The 26,949-nt window shown below is 41.0% G+C and overlaps 1 protein-coding gene across 1 annotated transcript in view; it reads left to right on the plus strand.

Annotated features, from left to right (window-relative positions):
• Nucleotides 1-26,949, plus strand: part of MYO5C (myosin VC) — a gene marked incomplete at its 5' end in the record, with an annotated part of 119,260 nt that overhangs the window by 21,935 nt on the left and 70,376 nt on the right. The window contains 11 exons of the mRNA XM_044273824.1: nt 3,316-3,472; nt 5,438-5,581; nt 5,690-5,771; nt 5,865-5,972; nt 6,434-6,540; nt 7,501-7,766; nt 10,014-10,095; nt 15,457-15,597; nt 16,991-17,116; nt 19,112-19,195; nt 20,768-20,902. Coding sequence (XP_044129759.1) covers nt 3,316-3,472; nt 5,438-5,581; nt 5,690-5,771; nt 5,865-5,972; nt 6,434-6,540; nt 7,501-7,766; nt 10,014-10,095; nt 15,457-15,597; nt 16,991-17,116; nt 19,112-19,195; nt 20,768-20,902 — 1,432 coding nt within the window. The remainder of the gene's footprint in view (nt 1-3,315; nt 3,473-5,437; nt 5,582-5,689; nt 5,772-5,864; nt 5,973-6,433; nt 6,541-7,500; nt 7,767-10,013; nt 10,096-15,456; nt 15,598-16,990; nt 17,117-19,111; nt 19,196-20,767; nt 20,903-26,949) is intronic.

The raw sequence follows: 26,949 nt of genomic DNA on the forward strand, positions 1-26,949 counted from the left end.
CGTACATCGGTTTACGACCACATATGGGGTGTTTCTGTAAACTTCAGAATCAGGGCCATACATATTGAGTTTGGTTTGGCTGTTAACCCTTGCTTTGTAACTGGAAAAAAATTATTAAAATGGAAAATCTGCCAAAAAAGTGAAATTTAGAAATTGTATCTCTATTTTCCATTAATTCTTGTGGAACACCTAAAGGGTTAACGACGTTTGTAAAATCAGTTTTGAATACCTTGAGGGGTGTAGTTTCTTAGATGGGGTCACTTTTATGGAGTTTCTACTCTAGGGGTGCATCAGGGGGGTTCAAATGGGACATGGTGTAAAAAAAAAACAGTCCAGCAAAACCTGCCTTCTAAAAACCGTATGGCATTCCTTTCCTTCTGCGCCCTGCCGTGTGTCCGTACAGCGGTTTACGACCACATATGGGGTGTTTCTGTAAACTACAGAATCGGGGCCATAAATATTGAGTTTGGTTTGGCTGTTAACCCTTGCTTTGTAACTGGAAAAAAAATTATTAAAATGGAAAATCTGCCAAAAAAGTGAAATCTTGAAATTGTATCTCTATTTTCCATTAATACTAAAGGGTTAACAAAGTTTGTAAAATCAGTTTTGAATACCTTGAGGGGTGTAGTTCATAGAATGGGGTCATTTTTGGGTGGTTTCTATTATGTAAGCCTCGCAAAGTGACTTCAGACCTGAACTGGTCCCTAACAATTGGGTTTTTGAAAACTTCTGAAAAATTTCAAGATTTGCTTCTAAACTTCTAAGCCTTGTAACATCCCCAAAAAATAAAATATCATTCCCAAAATTATCCAAACATAAAGTAGACATATGGGGAATGTAAAGTAATAACTATTTTTGGAGATATTACTATGTATTATAGAAGTAGAGAAATTGAAACTTGGAAATTTGCCATTTTTTTTTCAATTTTTGGGGAAATTTGCCATTTTTTTTATAAATACAAATATATTTTTTTACTTCATTTTACCAGTTTTAGAAGAAAAGACCGACACTCACTATATCTTCTACAAATTCATGCTTTTAATCGTCACATATAGAATACAGTTCTGTGAAGCGCCTTTCGGCTCACAATACAAGCCTTTCTCAAACAGTTAATGGCATACACATAGTATCACATACACGATTGAAATAGCCCGGCAAGGCGGAAGTGATATCAGGTAACCATGGTAATACATTAAACAAAAACATCAGAAACACGTGAAAGAACAGCCAGCATCAATCAAAACAACATTACTTTGACATATATGGAATTCTCCAAAATGCAGACAATTTCAAGGTAAGATGACGCGGTTGGGGGTTCATCACGTTTTGTGAAAAAGATAATAGAAAAACAAATAATTACATAAACTATAAAAAGTAAAAAATATATATACTTAAACCATAGAGCTTGGAATTTACAGGAAGCTATTAAGATCATACTCCCGGTTTAAACCCATGGGTTCAAGTGTCTGCAATGTGTGAATCCAATAGGCTTCGCGTTTTTATTTTATTTTATTTTAATCCTGTCCCCCCCTCTGCGAGGTTGCGGCACATGTTCAATTATCTGAAAGCGCAATTGTGCAATGTTATGATTGCAGCGATCAAAGTGGTAGGGAATCGGTAAGAGCAGATTCTTTTTGCGTATAGTCGACTTGTGTTTGGAGAAGCGATCCTTCATCTGCATAGAGGTCTCTCCTATATATAGGAGCCCGCACGGACATTTCAATAAGTACACTATATAATTGCTATTACATGTGAAAAAACCCTTAACAGGGAATTGCTTTCCCGTATGGGAATGTGAAAAATATTCCCCTCTAATCACACCCGAACAATGTGAACATCTCAAGCAGGGAAATGTACCTATTACATATTTTTGCAGGAAAAAATCAACATATTCAGTTAGCCGGCTAGTCAACATACTGTATTCAGTTAAAATGAAAACCAAGGAACACACTAGACAGGTCAGGGCTAAAGTTGTGGAGACGTGTAAAGCTGGCTTGGATTATAAAAAAAATTAAAAATACATATGGCACAACCGCAAATCTAAAACAACATGGCCATCCACCTAAACTGACAGCCCAGGCAAGGAGAGCACTAATTAGAGAAGTAGCCAATCGGCCCATTGTCACTCTGGAGGAGCTGCAGAGATTCACAGCTCAGGTGGGAGACATTAGCAAGCCTTAAGAAGTCCTGTTTGCAGTTTGCCACAAGCCATGTAGGGGACACAGCAAACATGTAGAAGAAGGTGCTCTGCTCAGATAAAACCAGAGCTGAACTTTTTGGCCTAAATGCAAAACGCTATGTGTGGCAGAAAACTAGCACTGCACATCTCCCTCAACACACCATCCCTACCATGAAACATGGTGGTGGCAGCATCCTGTTGAGGGGATGCTTTTCTTCAGCAGGGACAGGGAAGCAGGTCAGAGTTGATGGGAAGATGGATGGAGCTAAATACAGGGCAATCCTGGAGAAAAACCGTGTAAAGTCTGCAAAAGGCTTGTGACTGGAGCAGAGGTTCACCTTCACGCAGGACAATGAATTGGTTTAGATCAAAGCATATTCATGTGTTAGAATGTCCCAGTCAAAGCCCAGACCTAAATTCCATTGAGAATCTGTGGCAAGACTTGAAAATTCCTGTTCACAGACGCTCTCTATCCAATTTGACTAAGCTTGAGCTGGTTTGCCAAGAAGAATGGGCAAAAATTTCAGCTGGTAGAGACATACCCCCAAAGGACTTGCAGCTGTAATTACAGCGAAAGGTGGTCCTACAATGTATTAACTCAGGGGGGCTGAATACAAATGCACGTCACACTATCCAGATTTTTACTTATTAACATTTTTTAAAACCATGTATCATTTTCTTTTCACTTCACACATACTTGCTACTTTCTGTTGGTCTATCACATAAAATCCCAATAAAATACATTTAAGTTTGATGGTGTAACGTGAAAAAATGTGGAAAAGTTCAAGGGGTATGAATACTTTTTCACGGCACTGTATATATTGGGGCATGGTGAATTTTCCAGCAGTCCCTCCATGTCAGTCTGTCACTGGTTGCATATAGTATATAAACCATAGGGTTTTTGCAGTGAGGGTTTTTGTCCCTGTCCAGAGAATGTAAATCTTTTATGTTTTCAAACCCTGGCTTTTTTTTTTTTTACAGGAAATTATAAAACATTTATCATTCTGTATTTTTGCGTAAAATCGGTCATCTCTGCTAAAGAGGCTGAAATATAGCACAATTTAGGTGTCTTAGCTTTTGGAGAAGACTGTTCATCATGCTGGTTTTTGTTGTTAATGGATTTCCTCCAATACCAGGAACAATAGGAACCAGTCCATCATTGTGAGCGGAGAGTCTGGAGCTGGGAAGACAGTGTCTGCGAGGTATGCCATGCGTTACTTTGCCACCGTCAGTAAATCAAGCAGCAAAGCCAATATGGAAGATAGGGTGCTGGCGTCCAATCCAATAACTGAGGTAAACATGATGGATTAGGCATCCACCTTCACCTTAGAAAAATAATCGTCTCTTGAAATCTAATTTCTCAACTCAAATTATGTTTCTGTAATGTTTTTTTAATATACATTTTTTATTTGTAGTGTAATTGTCTCATATGGTTTGTTATTTTCTGCATTTCACAGACTCATGGTTGGCAAATCTTAATAGTTTAGTCGTGATACATTTTTTGTCTCAATAATACTATCCAGGTACCCTCCTGGAGCTATGACGACCATTAGTGCTAGTTATTCTTGGGGAAAAAAAAAAACATTAAACATTTTAAAGGGAATTTGTGACCAGGAAATTACCTATTGTTCAATCAAGATTTTGTTGGGAGTTTTTTTCTAGGCATGCTTTGTGTCCTTTGCAGAGGTCAGCAGGGAGAAGATAAGCTGTGATATCACCTATTGTGAATGGTGGTTCCTGTGTTATGTATCCAGAAGTGTTATCTGTTATTGTAATCCTGCCTGTGATGATAATGTGTTGGCTGCTGAAAAGTTTCCTATACAGAACAAACATAACAAAGCTAACTCAACATATTATTAGGCCTAGTGGCCAGTGTGAAAACTGCGCAATTTGGGGAATAAAATATATATATATATATATATATATATATATAGTGACATGAAAAATTAAATAATTACCAAAAATTTTAAAAAAATATGTTTAATGTAAAAACATGATTCAAACAAAGTTCTTTTTGTTACGATGTGTCAGCCCTGTTATGTTTACATGGGGTTTCTTGATTTTGACTGCAAATTTGCATAAAGCTATATAATGCTCGCTTTGTTTAACCTGTTTTGGCCTCATGCAGATGGCCGTTGCCCGGTCGTGCCCTTATTGCGGCCCGCAATACACGGGCACCAGCCGTTTGTCCACGGATGCGGACCCATTCGCCACAATCCAGGAGGTGCAGTGAGGAACGGAGGCACGGAAGCATTACGGAGTGCTTCCGTGGGGTTTTTCATTCTCCGTGCCTCCGCACCGCAAAAAAATAGAACATGTTCTAATTTTACGATGTGTATGGAATGGATCACGGACGCATTCAAGTTGAATGGGTCTGGATCCGCCTGCGACAGCTGCACGAATGATGACCGTCCATTAGGGCCTGCGAATTGCAGTCTCCAGTGCACGGAAGGGCTGTGTGCATGAGGCCTTACTGTGATGTTGGTAGCTCTTGCCTGCTGGCATCTCCTCCCTTCCAGCAGGCACAGCCGCTGGAGTACCTACCTTTCCCACTGCTCCACATATAGGACTCCCCAGCTTGCTTCTTGCTGCTCACTACATTAGGGCATGTACACTTTCACCCGTTGTTAAAGCGCCAGTGCACTGGCTAATCTGTCCCCATCCAATGGCAGCGTTCTTGGGGTATATAGGGCACTTATACCTGTGGGAAGGTGTCTGAGCTATAGGTTCCTAGCTTGTCTAGTCCTGTGAAGATATGCTAATGTATTGCACTAACCTCTCGTGCCCAACCTCTGCCTGCTTACCAGATTGACTCTGTGCTGCCTGGCATGACATATTGCACTACTACTGTACTTCAAGAACTCTGCCTGTCCAGACCTCAGCTTGTCTACTAAGCAGATACTTGCCTGTAACCTCGGTTCCATGCACCAACATCTCTTGACCTTCCTGGGTCAGCAGCCCCTGAATGGATCCAGATCCCTCTAATGGTAAAATGATGAATACCAGGGGTCCACCTTGACAACTGCCTACAACTCGAAGCTAAATCTGTTTAGTAGGCACAGTGGGTCTACACCCGCTGCACTACACAGACCATAAACATGCACTGTATACATGGCCCTATACTTATAGATACAGTAGCATATCATGTCATCCAATGTCATAATTCCAAATTTAGCACCGTATCTGGATATGTAACCAGTGTATTTAAAAAAATGTTATCAATAATAATATAAAATATTCTTGTTCTATTTTTCAAAGGCAATAGGAAATGCAAAAACCACCAGAAATGATAACAGCAGTCGCTTTGGAAAATATACAGAAATCAGTTTTGACAGAAGGTACCAGATAATTGGTGCAAACCTGAGAACTTACCTCCTTGAAAAATCTAGGGTTGTATTTCAGGTGAGTTAAACAAATCAATCTGAATAATAATAATATAGAAATTCTGATATACGGTGGTATTTACCCTTGCTATTTGTTAATATTCAATCTATGTTCTTATTTTTGTAGTCTGAAAATGAGAGAAATTATCACATATTTTATCAACTCTGTGCATCTGCTTCCCAGCCTGAGTTCAAGAACTTTTACCTAAGTATGTCCAACAGCATTGTTGATTTACAATGTATGTACTGTATATCCATAGAGAGAGATGTGTTTCATGTTTTTTTTATTTTTTTATTCTTAGTGAGTGCAGAGAATTTCAACTACACAAATATGGGCAGTTGCACAGTGATTGAAGGAGTTGATGACAGAAGAGATATGATAGACACTCAAAAAACATTTAAACTTCTAGGTGAGTGTATGTTATTATGGTTCGTTCACATAGGACTATTTCTATTGTGCTAATAAAATAAAGGTTAAGCCTCATGCACACGACCGTGGTGTGTTTTGCGGTCCACAAATCGAGGATCCACAAAACATGGATGGCGTCCGTGCGCATTCCGCAATTTGTGTAACGGCACAGACAGCCTTCCGTTCCGCAAAAAGATAGAACTTGCTCTATATTTATGCGGAACGGATGAATGCAGACCCATTTAAGTTGAATGGGTCTGGATTCATCCCGACGGCCCCCCAAATTGCGGTCCCCAATGCATGGAACGCCACATCTACAGCTGTGTGAATGAGCCCTTAATCTGTGTTGCTCTTCTGTGTTACTGATGTTTGTGGATGGCAATAAACTCAAATAATGTGCTGTGTTTTCCTAGATTAACCTAGATTTTTTTCTTTTCTTGTGGCAAATGGCACAATGTTTAGGTTTCAATATTGAATTTCAGATGGATATCTTCAAAGTTCTGGCGGCAATCCTGCATTTGGGAAATGTAGAGATCAAGCGTGTTAGTGATGACAAGTCTTCAGTTGCTGTAAGAACTGGAAATGTTGATGAGTAAACATTTGCTTAAGAGGCACCTGGAATACAGTACTGTAAATCAGGGCTATGGAGTGGTCTTAGTATGAATAACTTTTCATTCCTGGAAACCTTTTTTTTTATTTTTATGGTTTATTATGTAGTATGTTACCTGTGTCTATATAGGTGTTAATGTAAAGAAGTGTTAAACATTTGGAAGGCACTGGTGAAATTGTAGGAAGAGCTTTCATCTTGACCAATTCATGTGGTTCATCTAAATCACGTTACTACATCATTTAGTCTGAGCATTCAGGTATAATAGATCTGTAGTGCCCTCAGGTCACCATCAGTAGCTGTTGGCCAAACAGTCATTCAGATGACGGCCCTCTCTCCCACTTCCTCCATATAAATACATGATCATCTTAGCTATGTTCTCCATGAGAACAAAGCTGCTGCCAGACACCTATGGCAGTGGCTAATCTTCTTGGAGAACAAAAGGATCAGGTATCGGAATTCAATGCGCCAGATCCTTAAACATCAGTGGTCGGGAGCTTCTGGTACACATTAGATTGTCTCTGAATCTGGCTGAAAATGGCATGTTTGGTCAATGATACTGTAACAGATATATGAGGGCCTTTTATTGGTCCATGTACCTCGTTATGTTCACCAGGATGAGAATATAATTAATGTTCATATAGATCATTTTTGTAACCATTTGCCCAGTATTGCTTTAATGAAGTTAGATATCTGAAGTATGTTAGTCTATAGATTTAGACATCTTTATAATTGGGTAAACAGCGCAAGAAGTGAATAAGTAACATCTTGAATCAATACTGTGTTAGGTAAATTTTTCAAATTTATATCATTTTGCAAAAGGATATAAAATTGAAACAGTGGCTATAGTTGTATTGCTTGACATTTGCTTTGCAAAATTTTACAAAATTGTAGGTTAAGTATTGTACATTTATCTTGGCAGAGAAATAACCGGCACCTTCAGATATTCTGTGAGCTCTTAAACCTGGACACAGAGAAAGTGGCACAATGGCTGTGCAATAGGAAAATCGTCACTACTGCCGACACTGTCATCAAACCCATGACAAAGTATCAATCTGAAAATGGACGAGATGCCCTGGCTAAAAATATATACTCCCATCTATTTGACTATGTGATTGAGAAAATAAATAAAGCATTGCAGTTCCCTGGGAAGATGCATACATTCATCGGGGTACTTGATATCTATGGGTAAGCAACTGCATTTATGATAAAATAGAGCTACACTGGTTTACACACAATACATTTATAAGCCAAATAAATATCTCTATCAGTTACTGATGTAACACGCCAGTTATGATTCTATCTAGATGCCATAATATGCTATTAAAGGAGATGTTCACCCCTGGTGAAGTTTTCTACAGACCCCTCCAGTGTGACTGGACCTGCGATGGTAATTATAGTTACCTGATATCTGTCGCTAGGTTCCAGCTCCATTGCTGCCCCGCCAGTTGTATAGGTCCAGGTGACTGGTTGCAGTGGTCACATGTCACCCATGCCTCAGGTGACTGGAACACGTTACGCATGGTGATACATGACCGCTACGTCTAGTTGTTGGCTGCAGCAGTCATGTGACCAACATCCTGTTTGATGCTGATGTGGTGAGACCTTGGACCTGTGGAGCCAGAACACAGCCACGAGGATCAGGTAAGTATGATTACCACTGCCGGTCTGCCCAAACTGGGGCGAGAGGGTCTATAGAAAAAGTCCCCAGGGGTCAACAAACCCTCCCAACTGTTATCATATTTGATGTATTTATTGATATTATGCTGCATAATACATAATGATATGTAAGATAATGATCTGAAAATGAACTAGCTATAGCAGGATTACCATAGGATGAATTATGATAATGCGCATAGTTATAACGCACTACACAAAAATCACATATTTTGAATGCATTAATTCTGAATGTGCATGGCAAGTTAGGTTCAGTAATTATACTGAATGTGCCCTGTTCCTGGTGCACAGGAGTGTACCGTGTGATTGACAAGTTAAGGCCTCATGCATACGACCGTTGTGTGCATCCGTGGCCGTTGTTCCGTTTTCCATTTTTTTCACGGACCCATTGACTTTCAATGGGTCCGTGGAAAAATCGGAAAATGCACCGTTTGGCAGCCGCATCCGTGATCCGTGTTTCCTGGCCGTGAAAAAAATATGACCTGTCCTATTTTTTTCACGGCCAACAGTTCACAGACCCATTCAAGTCAATGGGTCCGTGAAAAATCACGGATGCACACAAGATTGTCATCCGTGTCCGTGATCCGTGTCCGTTTTTTCCTATCATTTCAATGGCAAACTTGACTTAGATTTTTTTTTCATTTTTCATGTCCGTGGATCCTCCAAAAAACAAGGAAGACCCACGGACGAAAAAACGGTCACGGATCACGGACCTACGGACCCCGTTTTTGCAGACCTTAAAAAAAAAAAACGTTGTGTGCATGAGGCCTAAATGTGACCGTACAGTGAAGGAGTGTGGTTTTCACTGGTAGGTTTAATGTGCAGTATACATGTACACACTGAAAACTACTCAGTAGTAACATTGGAAAGTTTTCTTTAACTTGTTGGCAAACTAAAAACTTAATTCAATGGAATACCATTGTTGGCTCTTTAGTAATCTCCTGATCTGTTAGGCTAGGACTACATGGCAACATTTGGCTACACAACATTAAGACAGCAAATGTTGCATTGTAAGCTGCAGCCAGTGCGACCTCATTTACTAACGGTAAGGGCAACACAGTAGTGTGATATTGCATTCTTATGTCTTGTGGCTAAATGTCACTGTGTAGCCTTAAATGTAGATCAGGATTACAAATACTTAAAGGGGTATCCCGGCTATAGAGGATAGGTCATTAAAATTAGATCGGTGGAGGTCTAGTGGATTCACCTCCACTGGTCAGCTGTTACTTGCAGCCACTTTTCCAGGAAATAAACAGTATATAGAGCCATAACAACACAGCTCTGTACACTGTGTAAGGGTGCATTCACACGACCATATATATTTTGCGGTCCACAAAATACGGATCCGCAAAAAATACAGATGATGTCCGTGTGACCTCCGTGTTGCATCAGTTTTTTTTTTGCGGATCCATTGTAACAATGCCTATCCTTGTCCGCAAAACTGACAAGAATAGGACATGTTATATCTTTTGAAGGGCTGTGCTGTCTGCATTTTTTCCGGACCCATTGAAATAAATGGGTCCGCATCCTATACGCAAAAAATATCTATTGGCTATGGATCAAAAATACAGTTGTGTGAATGCATCTTAAAAGCCATTCTCGGGTCCTGCAGCTCAGCTCCTATTCACTTGTCTTGGAGCTATCTGAAGGGTATGGACTGAAGAAGCAAAGAGCATTTCCTGATATGAAGCATGTCACATTCTGATATCTGCCTGTATCTTATGATAATAGTATTAAAAACAAGATTTTTTATTTCAGGTTTGAGACCTTTGATATCAATAGTTTTGAACAGTTCTGCATAAATTATGCAAATGAGAAACTACAACAGCAATTTAACTTGGTATGTAAAAGTCACTGTAATTGGCACTTACATTAATATAATATTTATTAACCCCCTGAAAGGGGTATTCCAGGATTTTAGTATTGATGGCTTATCCTCAAGATAGGCCATCAATATTTGATCGGTAGGGTCTGACACTCTGCGCCTATGCCGATCAACTGTTGGGCCTTTTTCACACTACCGTATGGCTATTTCAGTGTTTTGCGGTCCGTTTTTCATGGATCCGTTCCGTTTTTTGGTTCCGTTGTGTTTCTGTTTCCGTTCTGTTCTTCCGTTCCGTTTTTCCGTATGGCATATACAGTATACAGTAATTACATAGAAAAAATTTGGCTGGGCATAACATTTTCAATAGATGGTTCCGCAAAAACGGAACGGATATGGAAGACATACGGATGCATTTCCGTATGTGTTCCGTTTTTTTTGCGGACCCATTGACTTGAATGGAGCCACGGAACGTGATTTGCGGGCAATAATAGGACATGTTCTATCTTTCAACGGAACGGAAATACGGAAACGTAATGCATACGGAGTACATTCAGTTTTTTTTTGCGGAACCATTGAAATGAATGGTTCCGTATATGGACTGCAAAAAACGGCCTGCAAAACATAAAAAAAAAACGGTAGTGTAAAAGAGGCCTTGTGCAGTAGCTCCAGCACTGACTTGGGCTACACAGCTCCATCTGCTGTATTAGAGGGTGCTGGTTACTGAAGCGTTGTTCCATTGAAGCGAAGGATAGATCAGTAGTAAAATCCTGGACGGCCCCTTTAGGCTAGGGCTACACTGTGACTTTTGTAGCGTGACTGATTGATTTCAACTATTGAACTACAGCTGCAATCCAAATGAATGCACTCAGTTGAATGCAATCTTGTGGACTGCAGCTGTCTTAATAAATAGTTAAAATCAATCAGTCGCGCTACAAAAAGTCGCAGTGTAGCCCAGGCCTTACTGGCATACTGCCTAATAGGGTTACTCAGGCTGATTAAAATAATATATATATATTTTTGTAATTTGTATATGTTAGCACTAATGAGAGCCGTATGCACTGGGGCAGGCTGTAGCCTACACTTCCAGGTTGAATGACGTCATCATGACGTCATGGATCTGCACTGCTCAGTAAGAAGCAGCAGATCTATAGTGCAGGTGCTGAGTTGGTGAGCCATAGCACAGAAGACAGAACATGACGAGATGTCTTGCCCTTTCAGTCAACTGTCGGGGGTGTTCTGAGCACTGGGGTGTTGCTGTAGCGGTGCTCCATGAACTACAGCCCACATCTCGGTGCTCCAAATGCTAATTTTCATATGGATAAAAGTCCATTTATCTCACCAACGCTAAAGGCTGAATTACACAGCCCAATGTGGCAGACGAATGTCGGGAGAGAAGCGTTCCCTCCAGGCAATCGCCTGCTCTCTAGCGGAGGAGACCGCTGTTATTGCATGCAGCAATCTCCTCCTTAGCATGGGAATGAGCGATCACTATGCCATTGCCCGTCCCCATGATGTATAGTGGTTTAACGGCAGTATATCATTATTAGACGCCACAATCTGCTGCCTGCAAATGATAATTTTTTTAACATGTCAAAAGATTTGGATTGCCCGATGATCGGGCAATCGGCGTCAGTATTACACTGCAAGATGATCACTAACGAGCATTCATGCGAACGCTTGTTAGCGATAATCTGCCGAAAAATTGGGCAGTGTAAGGCCCCTTTCACACGGGCGAGTTTTCCGTGCGGGTACGATGCGTGCGGTGAACGTATTGCACCCGCACTGAATCCTGACCTATTCATTTCTATGGGGCTGTGCACATGAGCGGTGATTTTCACGCATCACTTGTGCGTTGAGTGAAAATCGCAGCATGCTCTATATTGTCCGATTTTCACGCGACGCAGGCCCCATAGAAGTGAATGGGAAGCGTGAAAATCGCACCGCATCCGCAAGCAAGTACGGATGCGGTGCAATTTTCACGCACGGTTGCTAGGAGACGATCGGGATGGAGACCTGTTCATTATTATTTTCCCTTATAACATGGTTATAAGGGAAAATAATAGCATTCTGAATACAGAATGCATAGTAAAACAGCGCTAGAGGGGTTAAAAAAAAATAATAAAAATTTTACTCACCTTAGTCCACTTGATCGCGAAGCCCGGCATCTCCTTGTGTCTTCTCTGCACTGAACAGGACCTGGGGTGAGCTGCTGCATTAAATACCGGTTAAGGACCTTTGATGACGTCACTCCGGTCATCACATGGTACGTCACATGATCTTTTACCATGGTGATTCACCATGGTAAAAGACCATGTGATGACCGGAGTGATGTCATCAAAGGTCCTTAACCGGTATTTAATGCAGCAGCTCACCCCAGGTCCTGTTCAGCAGAGGAGACACAAGGAGATGCCGGCTTTGCGATCAAGTGGACTAAGGTGAGTTAAATATTTTTATTTTTTTTTAACCCCTCCAGTGCTGTTTTACTATGCATTCTGTATTCAGAATGCTATTATTTTCCCTTATAACCATGTTATAAGGGAAAATAATACAATCTTCAGAACATCAATCCCAAGCCCGAACTTCTGTGAAGAAGTTCGGGTTTGGGTACCAAACATGCGCGATTTTTCTCACGCGAGTGCAACGCATGACAATGTTTTGCACTCACGCGGAAAAATCGCGCATTTTCCCGCAACGCATCCGGCTCTTATCCGGGCAAAAAACTGACGCCCGTGTCAAAGAGGCCTAATACAGGCTTTGCAGGTGCAGACTAAATAAATATTGTTTTAATCAGCATGATCAACCCTATGCTGATAGGGACGCTTTAAAGACCAAGCCAATTTTGGGAAGAGATTTTAGTTTTTCCGTCTCTTTTCCTTCCTTCGCCTTAGGCTACGTTCACATCTCTGCTGAACGTCTCCAGCAGGCTGTTCCAACAGAGAGCAGTGGATCCGGCATTGCTGGATTCAACAGATCACTGCCGGATTCCTACTGACTGTAATGGGATCCGGCCTCTTTCCAGCATAAATGCCGGGCTTTGGACAGACAAATACCACTGCATGCATCGGTTTTGTTGGCCGACAGTGAGCATTCATGCTGGAAAGTGGCCAGATCATCTCTAGCGAAGATATGGACGCAGCCTTAGTGCTTCTGAAAATGTTATACTATACCTGTGGTTCTTATTTGTGTTTGAAGATACAGCACATTTAATTGTACATCTCTTTTACATTATTATAAGTGCATGCTGCAGTTACAAGTTTGTAGTTAGTGACAGGTGGAGCACATAAGCTGACGTGAGCTGTAGCCGTGCTGCGTTAGTGTTTCTTTAAGACCAGGCAGAACGCTTTATAACACCCTCTAATTCTCATTACCTGTACTGTTTGCTTTAGGAAATGTCTCTAGGTGATAACTGTGGACAGAATAGGGATAGTGCATACTACAGATGCCTTGGCAAAGTTGGTGAACTGGTTTAACAGGTTTCATAATTACTCGTGCTAAAAGATCAGGATTAATAGACCTGTAGTATCTGTAATCCATTTGCTTTAACACAAAGAGAATAAAGAGACAATTTAGTTTAGGTTATTGATAATTCTACAACATCATTTTACAAAGTTATGAAAATCATATCAGTTTTCCTATTGAAAGGGGAGGCAGGAGCATTTTATTCTGCACTTCTGTATGGATCCCAGCTCACAGATACCTATACAAAAGGAAGGAGAAAAGCAAAAAAAAACTACAAAAAGGTATGATGACATTTAGAACTCGCCAAAAGCACGCTCTGTTGGCCTCCATCAGATAATAGAGCTCTTTGGATTTATGTAGGGAAAATGCCAGGAGCTCTTTCCTGCATATCCGCTCAATGTAGAGTAGTGCATCACATTGACTTGAATGGGAGCTGAGCTTCCGGCTCCTTTCTCAGTGGTAGTTCGGCTGTTGGCTGCTCATCGGTGGGGATTCTGAGAGTTGGACCCCCACTGATTTGATATTAATGGCCAATCCTGAGAATAGATCATCAATATTCTTACCACAGAATTCCCTTAAATATACAAAAGGGTTGTTGTGATGAAACAATTCTTATATTTTTGGTGAGTAGATAGTAGGAAATGTTGCTGTGGTTGACTCTACTGCTTCTTTGCCAGAGTAAGGCCTCATGCACACAACCATAATTTGCATCCATGTCAAGTCCACAATTTTCTTGGATTGCACATGGATTCATTTTTATGGGTCTGATAAAAAAAAGAATCGGACAGCACACAGTTGTCATCCATATGTCCGTTCCGCAGATCATAGAACATGTCCTAGTAATGGGAGTGAGAAAGATGTAGATTGCAGACGGAAGGTATCTGTATTTTGTGGATCTGTGGATCTCAATACGATCATGTGCATGAGGCTTAAAGGGAACCTGTCACAGAGATTTTGTGTATAGAGCTGAGGACATGGGTTGCTAGATGGCCACTAGCAAATCCGCAATACCCAGTCCCCATAGCTCTGTGTGCTTTTATTGTGTAAAAAAACCTATTTGATACATATGCAAATTAACCTGAGATGAGTCCTGTCCCTGAGATGAGTCATGTACAGGACTCATCTCAGGTTAATTTGCATATGTATTAAATCGGTTTTTATACACAATAAAAGCACACAGAGCTATGGGGACTGGATATTGCGGATGTGCTAGCTGCCATCTAGCAACCCATGTCCTCAGCTCTATACACAAAATCCCGGTGACAGGTTCCCTTTAAGGTCTCATTCACACACTGTGATTTCTATGAGTGATTTTGAGCCAAAGCCAGACGCAGGTCAAAAGCGAGAACAGGAGCAAGTTTTTCCAATATATCTTATCTTTGTGGAGGCTTTGCTTCTGGTTTTGGCTCACAATCACTGATGGAAATCACTGATCAAACACTGATGTGTGAATACGTCCTAAGAATATGCTTGGGTGATGTCTTCTGGTTATGTTTAATTGACTGGATATGAAAAGTTCTTTTTATGTATATTGACTGTAATATTATTCTTTTTGTTAAAATAAATCCTGACACTTATGGCATACCAGGAGAATGATGGGAGTAGTAGTAGGGAGATGCAGAATCTGCCCATCCTCTATTATTGTCACCTAGCAGTGAGTAGATATGTCCTTTTAATGTGTCTAGAAATGAATGGATGATAGGAGAACTACAGGATACTGGTTTAATTGCCAAGTACTAAATCCAAAGGTCAGATTCACAGTGTTTCTTTTATTGCTTTGTTGGGTTATCTGTGGTACTGTATACATGCTGTACTAAATCACTGTTCTACATACTAAAGCCATGTGTAAACCTGCTGTGTATTTCCTGCCATATGTTTATGAAATAAGTAGGATCTTGTCTTTACAATCTGCTTTAGCATGTCTTCAAGCTTGAACAAGAAGAATACATGAAGGAAGATATCCCATGGACTCTCATAGATTTCTACGACAACCAACCAGTTATAGACCTTATTGAGGCAAAGATGGGCATTTTGGAACTTCTTGATGAAGAATGCTTGGTAAGTACCTATTTCCCTATGGTTAGTCCACTTTTAGGGTATGTCCACACAGGACAGATATGCTGTGGATGTTCCGCAGTGGAATTGTGTTTGGAAAATCTGCAGCACATTACACCAGCAGCAAAGCTGAAAATTTCTGCAATGGAATCCGCACATAAATTTACGTGCAGTGTAAACTTTAAATTTACCGCATGTCAGTTCAAGTTGTGGGTTTTTAATGCAGATTTCAATATTTGCATGCAGAGACTGATATCGGCAATGCCATAGACGACTGTAGTGGTCTCTTGATTGGATGCTACAACTGTTGCTCAGAGCAGGATCATAGACAACACCATATCCCAAAATGTTCAAACTATTCAAATGTATTTATCCTGTAAGGTAAATGTTGTAATGGAAAAAAATCCAAATGGCTGATTTGAAAAGTGATCAAAAAGTTATACACACTCCAAAATTGTATCATTAAAACCGACAGATCACCCCACAAAAGTGATCACACTGCTCAGTAGACGTAACTATAAAAAAAGTTATGGAGGTCAGAAAGCGGTGATGGAAAAAAAAAAAGCTTTTTTCCAAAGTTTTTTTTTTGTATTGAAAGACAAGAAAAACTCTATAAATGTGGTATTGTTGAAATCGTACTGAACCAGATAATGAAGGAAACAGGTAGGTTTTACCGCATATGAAACGCCATAAAAACAAAAACCATAACAAACCCATTCGAAAGTGTAACATGTCTTGCAAAAAACAAGCCCTCATACTGCGATGTGAATGGAAAATTAAAGGTGCAAAAATTAATCCGTTTTGGAGCCTATGGAAATAGGCATCATACAGACTGCCTGTGTATGATAGATCTAATGATCCTTAGTATTACAAGGGTTATCTCATTTTAAAGCTTCATTATGTACCTTACCTTGTTTCAATTCAGCACCAATAGGGAAGATGTGTGCTTCCTGTCAGTGAATGGAATTTTTTCTTGTTTACAGTCAGACCTGCACAGACCTAGTCTTATTTTTACACAGTTTAATCTGTGGGTTTGACAGTGCTAAACCGCTGACAGCACTAGGTAAAAAACTAAGTAAAATGAATTAAAAGTTGTGCTATGTAGAAGTTGTTTGCATATCTGGCTTTTTTGCTGTTAGAAGAGACTAGCAGAGATTTTTCTTTACATAAGTATATCTTGGTAGGCAAGTGAGTTGAGTGTCAATATGCGGGTTTTATTAACAATGTAGATTTAGCTACTTTTCACTAGTTTCTGGTTAGTAATGGTGGATTATTGTGCCTGTGGTTTATGGAAGCACAAGTGTGACCAGTGGAATTCTTTATGCTTGCTGCCTGAGATTACTACATGGCTCCCTCTACTGGATATGATGTTAACCCATGTTATTGTACTTCCCAGCTACCACAGGGAACAGATGAAAATTGGCTTCAAAAGCTCTACAACAACTACATCAACAAGAACCCCTTGTTTGAAAAGCCAAGAATGTCCAACAGATCATTTATTATCCAGCACTTTGCCGATAAGGTAAACCAACCTAAGAAGCAAATAAAGGCTCAGCATCTAATGTGTAACTATATGCATTCATTACTGTTCAGTCATTAGAAATCATGTAGATAGCTTTCCCGGAAGACTGGAGGATGTTTTAGCTGCAAAAGGTAGACTACCTCCGTATTAATGTCTATGGATTTAGAATGGGATGTGAAGTGCTCCTGTAGATGTAATGTGTAGCTGTCCTGATACTTTTGTCCATATAATGTATATAGAAATACACAGTATTCTGTTCTATGAATATTATGCAAGGTTATTACTTCTCATGCTTACATTTCACATTAGTCTTTAGCAATGAACTATATCTTACATTTGGGGGGCCAAACATCTGTCACACTTTGAAGATTTTCCTTCGAGAAATAATAACAGTGTAGAAATACATATTGAAAAACATACAAACACCAGATATTGAGATAATGAAAAAATTGTTAGAGGATCTTCCCTATAAGAACCTACAAGCAGGCCAGGCGCATTATAAATATGCCTTTTCTGGAGCTTTTGTTACCAGGAGTAGAATGAATATGAACTTTTATTCTGCCAGGTTCTGCTTCTGTAAGGGCACTGAATGTGGAGCTCCATTGTGAAGTGCTCTCTGCATTGAGCTGCTTCAAGTTCCGTCTCCACTTGTGTGACAACTATAGTGTTCTCTTGGTTGGATGCTACAACTGTTGCTCAGAGCAGACGGGAGGGAGTGTGAATCAGTCCTATGCAAAGGCAAGGAGCACTTCACAGTGAAACATCGTCTCCAGTTCACTTAAAGAGGTTGTCTCACTTCAGGAAATGGCATTTATCATGTAGATAAAGTTAAAGGCACTTACTAATGTATTTTGATTGTTCATATTGCTTCATTTACTGTCTGGATGCATTTTTTGATCACATTATACACTGATTGTTTCCAGCAGTGGTGGCCGCGTTTGCACACTATAGGAAAAGGCACTGGCCGGGACCGCAGGACTGTACATAGTCCAGCACTTTTTCCTATAGTGTGCAAGTACCACCACCGCTGCTGGATTGTAGGGTGGTCATAATCCCTGGAAACGAGCAGTGTATAATGTGATGGAACAATGAATCAAACCAGCAAAGGGGGCAGTATGGATAATAACAATTCATTAGCAAAGGCCTTGTATTAACTTTCTCTGTATGATAACTGCCATTTGCTGAAGTGAGACCACTGCTTTAAGGAGAAGAATTTGTCAGAATAAAAGTTCATATTCACACTGCTCCTGATAAAAACTCCACAAAAGGTATGTTTTTCCTGCTCTCTCCAGCCTCTACCTACTGCTGTCAGCAGTTTACCATAGCCAAACCTGCGGACAGAGTCTATTTAAAGAGGACCTTTGACCACAAAATGCAATACAATCTGAAAACAATATGTTCTAGAGCAGGAGAAGCTGAGCAGACTAATATATAGTTTTGTGGGAAAAGATTTAGTATAACTTGTATTTTATTCATTTATATCTTAGCTTTTTTTCAGTTCCTGTGAACAGCTATCTGTACAGAGAGGAGGTGTTATCAGTGACTGACAGCTGTCTCTGTATACACACTTATACACAATGCTATTAATTACTGATAACACCTCCCATCTGTACCAATAGCTGTTCACAGGAAGTGGAAAAAGCTAAGATATCAATGAATGAAATACAAGTTTTACAGAATCTTTTCCAACAGAACTACAGTATATCCATCTGCTCAGCTCCTCCTGCTCTATAACACGGTGCTATCAGATTGCAATGCATTTTGTGATAACAGGTCCTCTTGAAAGTGGTGAGAGCATACCTTTTCGTACATGTCTCTTCTCTTTTGGATCCACTACTGGGTTTGGCTGAAAACACGGCATCAAAAACTGCAATGAAAATTGTGTGACATCAACTATTTACCTGATTCATGCAAGCTGCCGTGTTTCAAGCTGAAAATGATGTAGGAATAATAAAGAAATCGATGAATTAAACAGGCTTCTTGTTGAATTCACAGGTAGAATATAGATGTGAAGGATTTTTGGAGAAAAATCGGGATACAGTTTATGACTCATTGATTGACCTGCTAAAAGCTAGTAAGGTTTGTATGTTTAGCTTTGTCATGATCTTATTTGGATATTTTTTTACCCTGTTATAGCCCTTCAAGGGAGGAGTCAGTGGTTATATGTTATACAGTCATTGTATCTGATTTCTATGCTATGTTTACTACTTGGGAGGCGCTCTACAATGGAGCTGTTCACACCATAAGAAGGTATACTTCGCAGAAAAGGTTCACACCAGGCTTTGGCCAACTGTGTATCAGGCGATTGTAAACTAATGCTATACTTTTTAAACTTATCAAAGTTTCTAAATAAAATAATAACATTTGAATCGGGGGAAAACTTAGTTCTAACCTAGCTAAAGATGTACTTTGATATTATATGCCCTTTCCAGATTATTCTGCCTGTTTGTCTGTCAGTTTTGTCTCAGAGAACTCCCTGTATTGAAATCGTAGATCCATCAGTGACCACACAAGTACATCCAAGTGGATCTGTAGACATTAAATCTGGACATGCACATTTGATTAATGTTGGCCAAACCCGATTTCAGCAAGGCTGACGATCTGATATGTATAGGCTGGTCCCGACTTTCGGCAGTGATTGGAAAAAAGAAGGATCTTGCAGTTGGATTTCAACATGCTCTATCCTTTTGTTCTCAGGGGAGTTGAGCTACTGCCAGAGGTAACTGGCAGCTGAGCTGAACATAAAGTGTATGGAGAGGAATGTCAAGACGATTAGAACCCTGCACCACATACATATGTATAAGAACTGCCCCACATATGCTTAAAGGGCTTCTGTCACTCCACTAAACTCATTATTTTTTTTTGGTCTCCCTAAAATCCTTATGCTGCGATTTCTCAATATATATAGCTATTACTCTGTTTGGTTCAGTAGTTCTATCAAAAAACGGACTTTTATATTATGCAAATTACCTCTCTAGCAGCAGGTAGGGCGGCTACCTGCTGCTAGCAGCCGCATCCTCCATTCATAATGACGCCCCCTCCTCATGTTGATTGACAGGGCCAGCGGACGCGCTCGTCCTCTGACTGGCCCTGTCTGCGTTTTAAATCTCGCGCCGGTCTTCAGTTGAGTGGAGGATGCTCGCTCGGCCGCTCCATCCTCAGTGCGCCTGCGCCGATGACGTCACATGTATACCCGGCGCAGGCGCACTGAGGATGGAGCGGCCGAGCGAGTGTCCTCCACTCAGTGCGCCTGCGCCAACTGAAGACCGGCGCGAGATTTAAAACGCAGACAGGGCCAGTCAGAGGACGAGCGCGTCCGCTGGCCCTGTCAATCAACATGAGAAGGGGGCGTCATTATGAATGGAGGATGCGGCTGCTAGCAGCAGGTAGCCGCCCTACCTGCTGCTAGAGAGGTAATTTGCATAATATAAAAGTCCGTTTTTTGATAGAACTACTGAACCAAACAGAGTAATAGCTATATATATTGAGAAATCGCAGCATAAGGATTTTAGGGAGACCAAAAAAAAATAATGAGTTTAGTGGAGTGACAGAAGCCCTTTAACACAATGTTTTAATGTACTGCACGTGTATGCATATACGTCATATTACCTTGTGTTCTGAACTAGGACACCATTTCTCTCTTTTCATTAGTTCCAGCTTTGCGCAAATTTTTTTAAAGATAACACGGCACCCACAACACATTACAGTGCAGCTATAAAGGTGAAATCTGCAAGGCCTGCCATCAAGTCAGCAAACAAAGAGTTAAGAATGACTGTGGGCAGCAAGGTACTGAGAATTTTGTGAAATATATATTATATAACCATGTAAATGATTTATTCTCTGTCCTCTATCCGTTTTCACCCTATAGGAGATTATCTTTGCTTTCTTTTAAAAAAACACAAATATAGAACGGTCACAGATATTATAAAAAAACATAATCTCATAATCTCCTCCTTTCCTTTGATATTAGTTTGTCTTTCGTTGCAACTAACTGTATATCTGTGTTTATTTACAGTGTATATATAAATATGTGTGTGTATATAAATACAGGTCCTACTAAAAGAATTAGCATATTGTGATAAAGTTCATTATTTTCTGTAATGTACTGATAAACATTAGACTTTCATATATTTTAGATTCATTACACACCAACTGAAGTAGTTCAAGCCTTTTATTGTTTTAATATTGATGATTTTGGCATACAGCTCATGAAAACCCAAAATTCCTATCTAAAAAATTTGCATATCATGAAAAGGTTCTCTAAACGAGCTATTAACCTAATCATCTGAATCAACTAATTAACGCTAAGCACCTGCAAAAGATTCCTGAGGGTTTTAAAAACTCCCAGCCTGGTTCATTACTCAAAACCGCAATCATGGGTAAGACTGCCGACCTGACTGCTGTCCAGAAGGCCATCATTGACACCCTCAAGCAAGAGGGTAAGTCACAGAAAGAAATTTCTGAACAAATAGGCTGTTCCCAGAGTGCTGTATCAAGGCACCTCAGTGGGAAGTCTGTGGGAAGGAAAAAGTGTGGCAGAAAACGCTGCACAACGAGAAGAGGTGACCGGACCCTGAGGAAGATTGTGGGGAAGGACCGATTCCAGACCTTGGGGGACCTGCGGAAGCAGTGGACTGAGTCTGGAGTAGAAACATCCAGAGCCACCGTGTACAGGCGTATGCAGGAAATGGGCTACAGGTGCCGCATTCCCCAGGTCAAGCCACTTTTGAACCAGAAACAGCGGCAGAAGCGCCTGACCTGGGCTACAGAGAAGCAGCACTGGACTGTTGCTCAGTGGTCCAAAGTACTTTTTTCGGATGAAAGCAAATTTTGCATGTCATTCGGAAATCAAGGTGCCAGAGTCTGGAGGAAGACTGGGGAGAGGGAAATGCCAAAATGCCTGAAGTCCAGTGTCAAGTACCCACAGTCAGTGATGGTCTGGGGTGCCATGTCAGCTGCTGGTGTTGGTCCACTGTGTTTTATCAAGGGCAGGGTCAATGCAGCTAGCTATCAGGAGATTTTGTAGCACTTCATGCTTCCATCTGCTGAAAAGCTTTATGGGGATGAAGATTTCATTTTTCAGCACGACCTGGCACCTGCTCACAGTGCCAAAACCACTGGTAAATGGTTTACTGACCATGGTATTACTGTGCTCAATTGGCCTGCCAACTCTCCTGACCTGAACCCCATAGAGAATCTGTGGGATATTGGGAAGAGAAAGTTGAGAGACGCAAGATCCAACACTCTGGATGAGCTTAAGGCCGCTATCGAAGCATCCTGGGCCTCCATAACACCTCAGCAGTGCCAGGCCGCATTGAAGCAGTCATTTCTGCAAAAGGATTCCCGACCAAGTATTGAGTGCATAACTGAACATAATTATTTGAAGGTTGACTTTTTTTGTATTAAAAACACTTTTCTTTTATTGGTCGGATTAAATATGCTAATTTTTTTAGATAGGAAATTTGGGTTTTCATGAGCTGTATGCCAAAATCATCAATATTAAAACAATAAAAGGCTTGAACTACTTCAGTTGGTGTGTAATGAATCTAAAATATATGAAAGTCTAATGTTTATCAGTACATTACAGAAAATAATGAACTTTATCACAATATGCTAATTTTCTGAGAAGGACCTGTATATCTACAGTACAGACCAAAAGTTTGGACGCACCTTCTCATTCAAAGAGTTTTCTTTATTTTAATGACTATGAAAATTGTCGATTCACACTGAAGGCATCAAAACTATGAATTAACACATGTGGAAAAAAAGTGTACAAAAAAGTGTAAACAACTGAAAATGTCATATTCTAGGTTCTTCAAAGTAGCCACCTTTTGCTTTGATTACTGCTTTGCACACTCTTGGCATTCTCTTGATGAGCTTCAAGAGGTAGTAACCTGAAATGGTTTTCACTTCACAGGTGTGCCCTGTCAGGTTTAATAAGTGGGATTTCTTGCCTTATAAATGGGGTTGGGACCATCAGTTGCGTTGTGGAGAAGTCAGGTGGATACACAGCTGATATAGACTGAATAGACTGTTAGAATTTGTATTATGGCAAGAAAAAAGCAGCTAAGTAAAGAAAAACAAGTGGCCATCATTACTTTAAGAAATGAACGTCAGTCAGTCCGAAAAATTGGGAAAACTTTGAAAGTGTCCCCAAGTGCAGTCACAAAAACCATCAAGCGCTACAAAGAAACTGGCTCACATGCGGACCGCCCCAGGAAAGGAAGACCAAGAGTCACCTCTGTTGCGGAGGATAAGTTCATCCGAGTCACCAGCCTCAGAAATCTCAGGTTAACAGCAGCTCAGATTAGAGACCAGGTCAATGCCACACAGAGTTCTAGCAGCAGACACATCTCTAGAACAACTGTTAAGAGGAGACTGTGTGAATCAGGCCTTCATGGTAGAATATCTGCTAGGAAATCACTGCTAAGGACAGGCAACAAGCAGAAGAGACTTGTTTGGGCTAAAGAACACAAGGAATGGACATTAGGCCAGTGGAAATCTGTGCTTTGGTCTGATGAGTCCAAATTTGAGATCTTTGGTTCCAACCACCGTGTCTTTGTGCGATGCAGAAAAGGTGAACGGATGGACTCTACATGCCTGGTTCCCACCGTGAAGCATGGAGGAGGAGGTGTGATGGTGTGGGGGTGCTTTGCTGGTGACACTGTTGGGGATTGATTCAAAATTGAAGGCATACTGAACCAGCATGGCTACCACAGCATCTTGCAGCGGCATGCTATTCCATCCGGTTTGTGTTTAGTTGGACCATAATTTATTTTTCAGCAGGACAATGACCCCAAACACACCTCCAGGCTGTGTAAGGGCTATTTGACCATGAAGGAGAGTGATGGGGTGCTGCGCCAGATGACCTGGCCTCCACAGTCACCGGACCTGAACCCAATCGAGATGGTTTGGGGTGAGCTGGACCGCAGAGTGAAGGCAAAAGGGCCAACAAGTGCTAAGCATCTCTGGGAACTCCTTCAAGACTGTTGGAAGACCATTTCAGGTGACTACCTCTTGAAGCTCATCAAGAGAATACCAAGAGTGTGCAAAGCAGTAATCAAAGCAAAAGGTGGCTACTTTGAAGAACCTAGAATATGACATATTTTCAGTTGTTTCACACTTTTTTGTTATGTATATAATTCCACATTCATAGTTTTGATGCCTTCAGTGTGAATCTACAATTTTCATAGTCATGAAAATGAAGAAAACTCTTTGAATGAGAAGGTGTGTCCAAACTTTTGGTCTGTACTGTACGTATGTATGTACTGTATATATATATATATATATATATACACATACATACAGTGGTCCCTCTGGTCACAATATTAATTAGTTACAGGACAACCATTGTATGTTGAAGCCATTATAACTTGAGTCCATAACTCTATGGAAAACTAGTCATTGGTTCAAGATCCCCAAAATGTAATTAAAAAATAAGAGAAGATGAAGGTTTAAGAAAAATAAGCAGATGACTAAGACACATAGGGGGTCATTTACTATACTGAAATATGCCTAACTTATGTACGACTTCGCCCCGCTCCCGCCAGGTCTAAAATTGTGGACGTGGCGTGAACAGGGAAGGGGACCGGCTGACAGGCCCCTCTCATTCTTCATTGTAGAAAATGGTCTAAATGTAAGATAGCCTCTTCATAACTTTGATGGATCCACCTCCAGCTATGGGCCTTTATCAAGACCAGCATCTAAAATGCTGGTCTTAATAAATGTGCCCCATAAAACCTATCCTTACATATAATAGTCAGCAATAGATGCTGGAATCTAAAAATCACTTTCTGTGGTTAAGACTGGGGTCCTGTACAGTATACAGTGTACAAGAAAAATAAAATGGAGCTGCGCTCACCTGACATCCGAAGGAGCGGCTCATCCTGGCACAGACAGGAGACAGTACAGGACATTTAGTACCTCATTGTACTGTAAACATTATCTGCTAGACAACCAATACAGGAGTTTTACCAGAGAAAGGGACATGTTGATTGGTTGGATCTGAGTCTGAGGTATCGTATGTTGTGTCTGGTTTCCATTTACGATGGGTCAGAAAAGACCATTGTAAGATTAAAATATTTTATCCTGAGACTATTGTATCATGAGGGATCACTGTGTATATAATTAAATATTTTCTATATGTACCAGGCATTTCCCTCCTCTTTCTCCTCACAATCCTGTGTGCTGCTTGCAACGTTTTGGTGTCCGCCTGACGAAACTGAGCCAAACGGATCCGTTCTGACACACAATGTAAGTCAATGGGGACGGATCCGTTTTCTGACACAATCCGGCACAATAGAAAACGGGTCTGTCCTCCATTGACTTTCAATGGTATTCAAGACGGATCCGTCTTGGCTATGTTAAAGATAATACAAACGGATCCGTTCTGAACGGATGCAGATGGCTGTATTATAGGAACGGATCCGTCTGTGCAGATCCATGACGGATCCGCACCAAACGCGAGTGTGAAAGTAGCCTAACTCCATCGTCCTCTGCAGGATTTCTACAAGAATGTTAGTGTCAAGATTGTACAGGAAATGCTGCCGACTGACAAGCAGTGAGGACAGCTATATCTCCTGTCAGTGTCAGGATTGTACAGGAAATCCTGCAGACTGACAAGCAGTGAAGGCAGCTATATCGCCTGTCAGTGTCAGGATTGTACAGGAAATGCTGCAGACTGACAAGCAGTGAGGGCAGCTATGTCTCCTGTCAGTGTCAGGATTGTACAGAAAATGCTGCAGACTGACAAGCAGTGAGGACAGCTGTATCTCTTGTCAGTGTCAGGATTGTACAGGAAATGCTGCAGACGGACAAGCAGTGAGGACAACTATATCTCCTGTCAGTGTCAGGATTGTACAGGAAATGCTACAGACGGCTAAGCAGTGAGGGCAGCTATATCTCCTGTCAGTGTCAGGATTGTACAGGAAATGCTACAGACGGACAAGCAGTGAGGGCAGCTATATCTCCTCTCAGTGTCAGGATTGTACAGGAAATGCTGCAGACTGACAAGCAGTGAGGGCAGCTATATCGCCTGTCAGTGTCAGGATTGTACAGGAAATGCTGCAGACTGACAAGCAGTGAGGACAGCTATGTCTCCTGTCAGTGTCAGGATTGTACAGAAAATGCTGCAGACTGACAAGCAGTGAGGACAGCTATATCGCCTGTCAGTGTCAGGATTGTACAGGAAATGCTGCAGACTGACAAGCAGTGAGGACAGCTATGTCTCCTGTCAGTGTCAGGATTGTACAGGAAATGCTGCAGACTGACAAGCAGTGAGGACAACTATATCTCCTGTCAGTGTAAGGATTGTACAGGAAATGCTGCAGACTGACAAGCAGTGAGGACAGCTATATCTCCTGTCAGTGTCAGGATTGTACAGGAAATGCTGCAGACTGACAAGCAGTGAGGACAGCTATATCTCCTCTCAGTGTCAGGATTGTACAGAAAATGCTGCAGACTGACAAGCAGTGAGGGCAGCTATGTCTCCTGTCAGTGTCAGGATTGTACAGAAAATGCTGCAGACTGACAAGCAGTGAGGACAGCTATATCTCCTGTCAGTGTCAGGATTGTACAGGAAATCCTGCAGACTGACAAGCAGTGAAGGCAGCTATATCGCCTGTCAGTGTCAGGATTGTACAGGAAATGCTGCAGACTGACAAGCAGTGAGGGCAGCTATATCTCCTGTCAGTGTCAGGATTGTACAGAAAATGCTGCAGACTGACAAGCAGTGAGGACAGCTGTATCTCTTGTCAGTGTCAGGATTGTACAGGAAATGCTGCAGACGGACAAGCAGTGAGGACAACTATATCTCCTGTCAGTGTCAGGATTGT

Source organism: Bufo gargarizans, unplaced genomic scaffold (genome assembly GCF_014858855.1).
Source record: "Bufo gargarizans isolate SCDJY-AF-19 unplaced genomic scaffold, ASM1485885v1 original_scaffold_1171_pilon, whole genome shotgun sequence".
Lineage (NCBI taxonomy): Eukaryota > Metazoa > Chordata > Amphibia > Anura > Bufonidae > Bufo > Bufo gargarizans.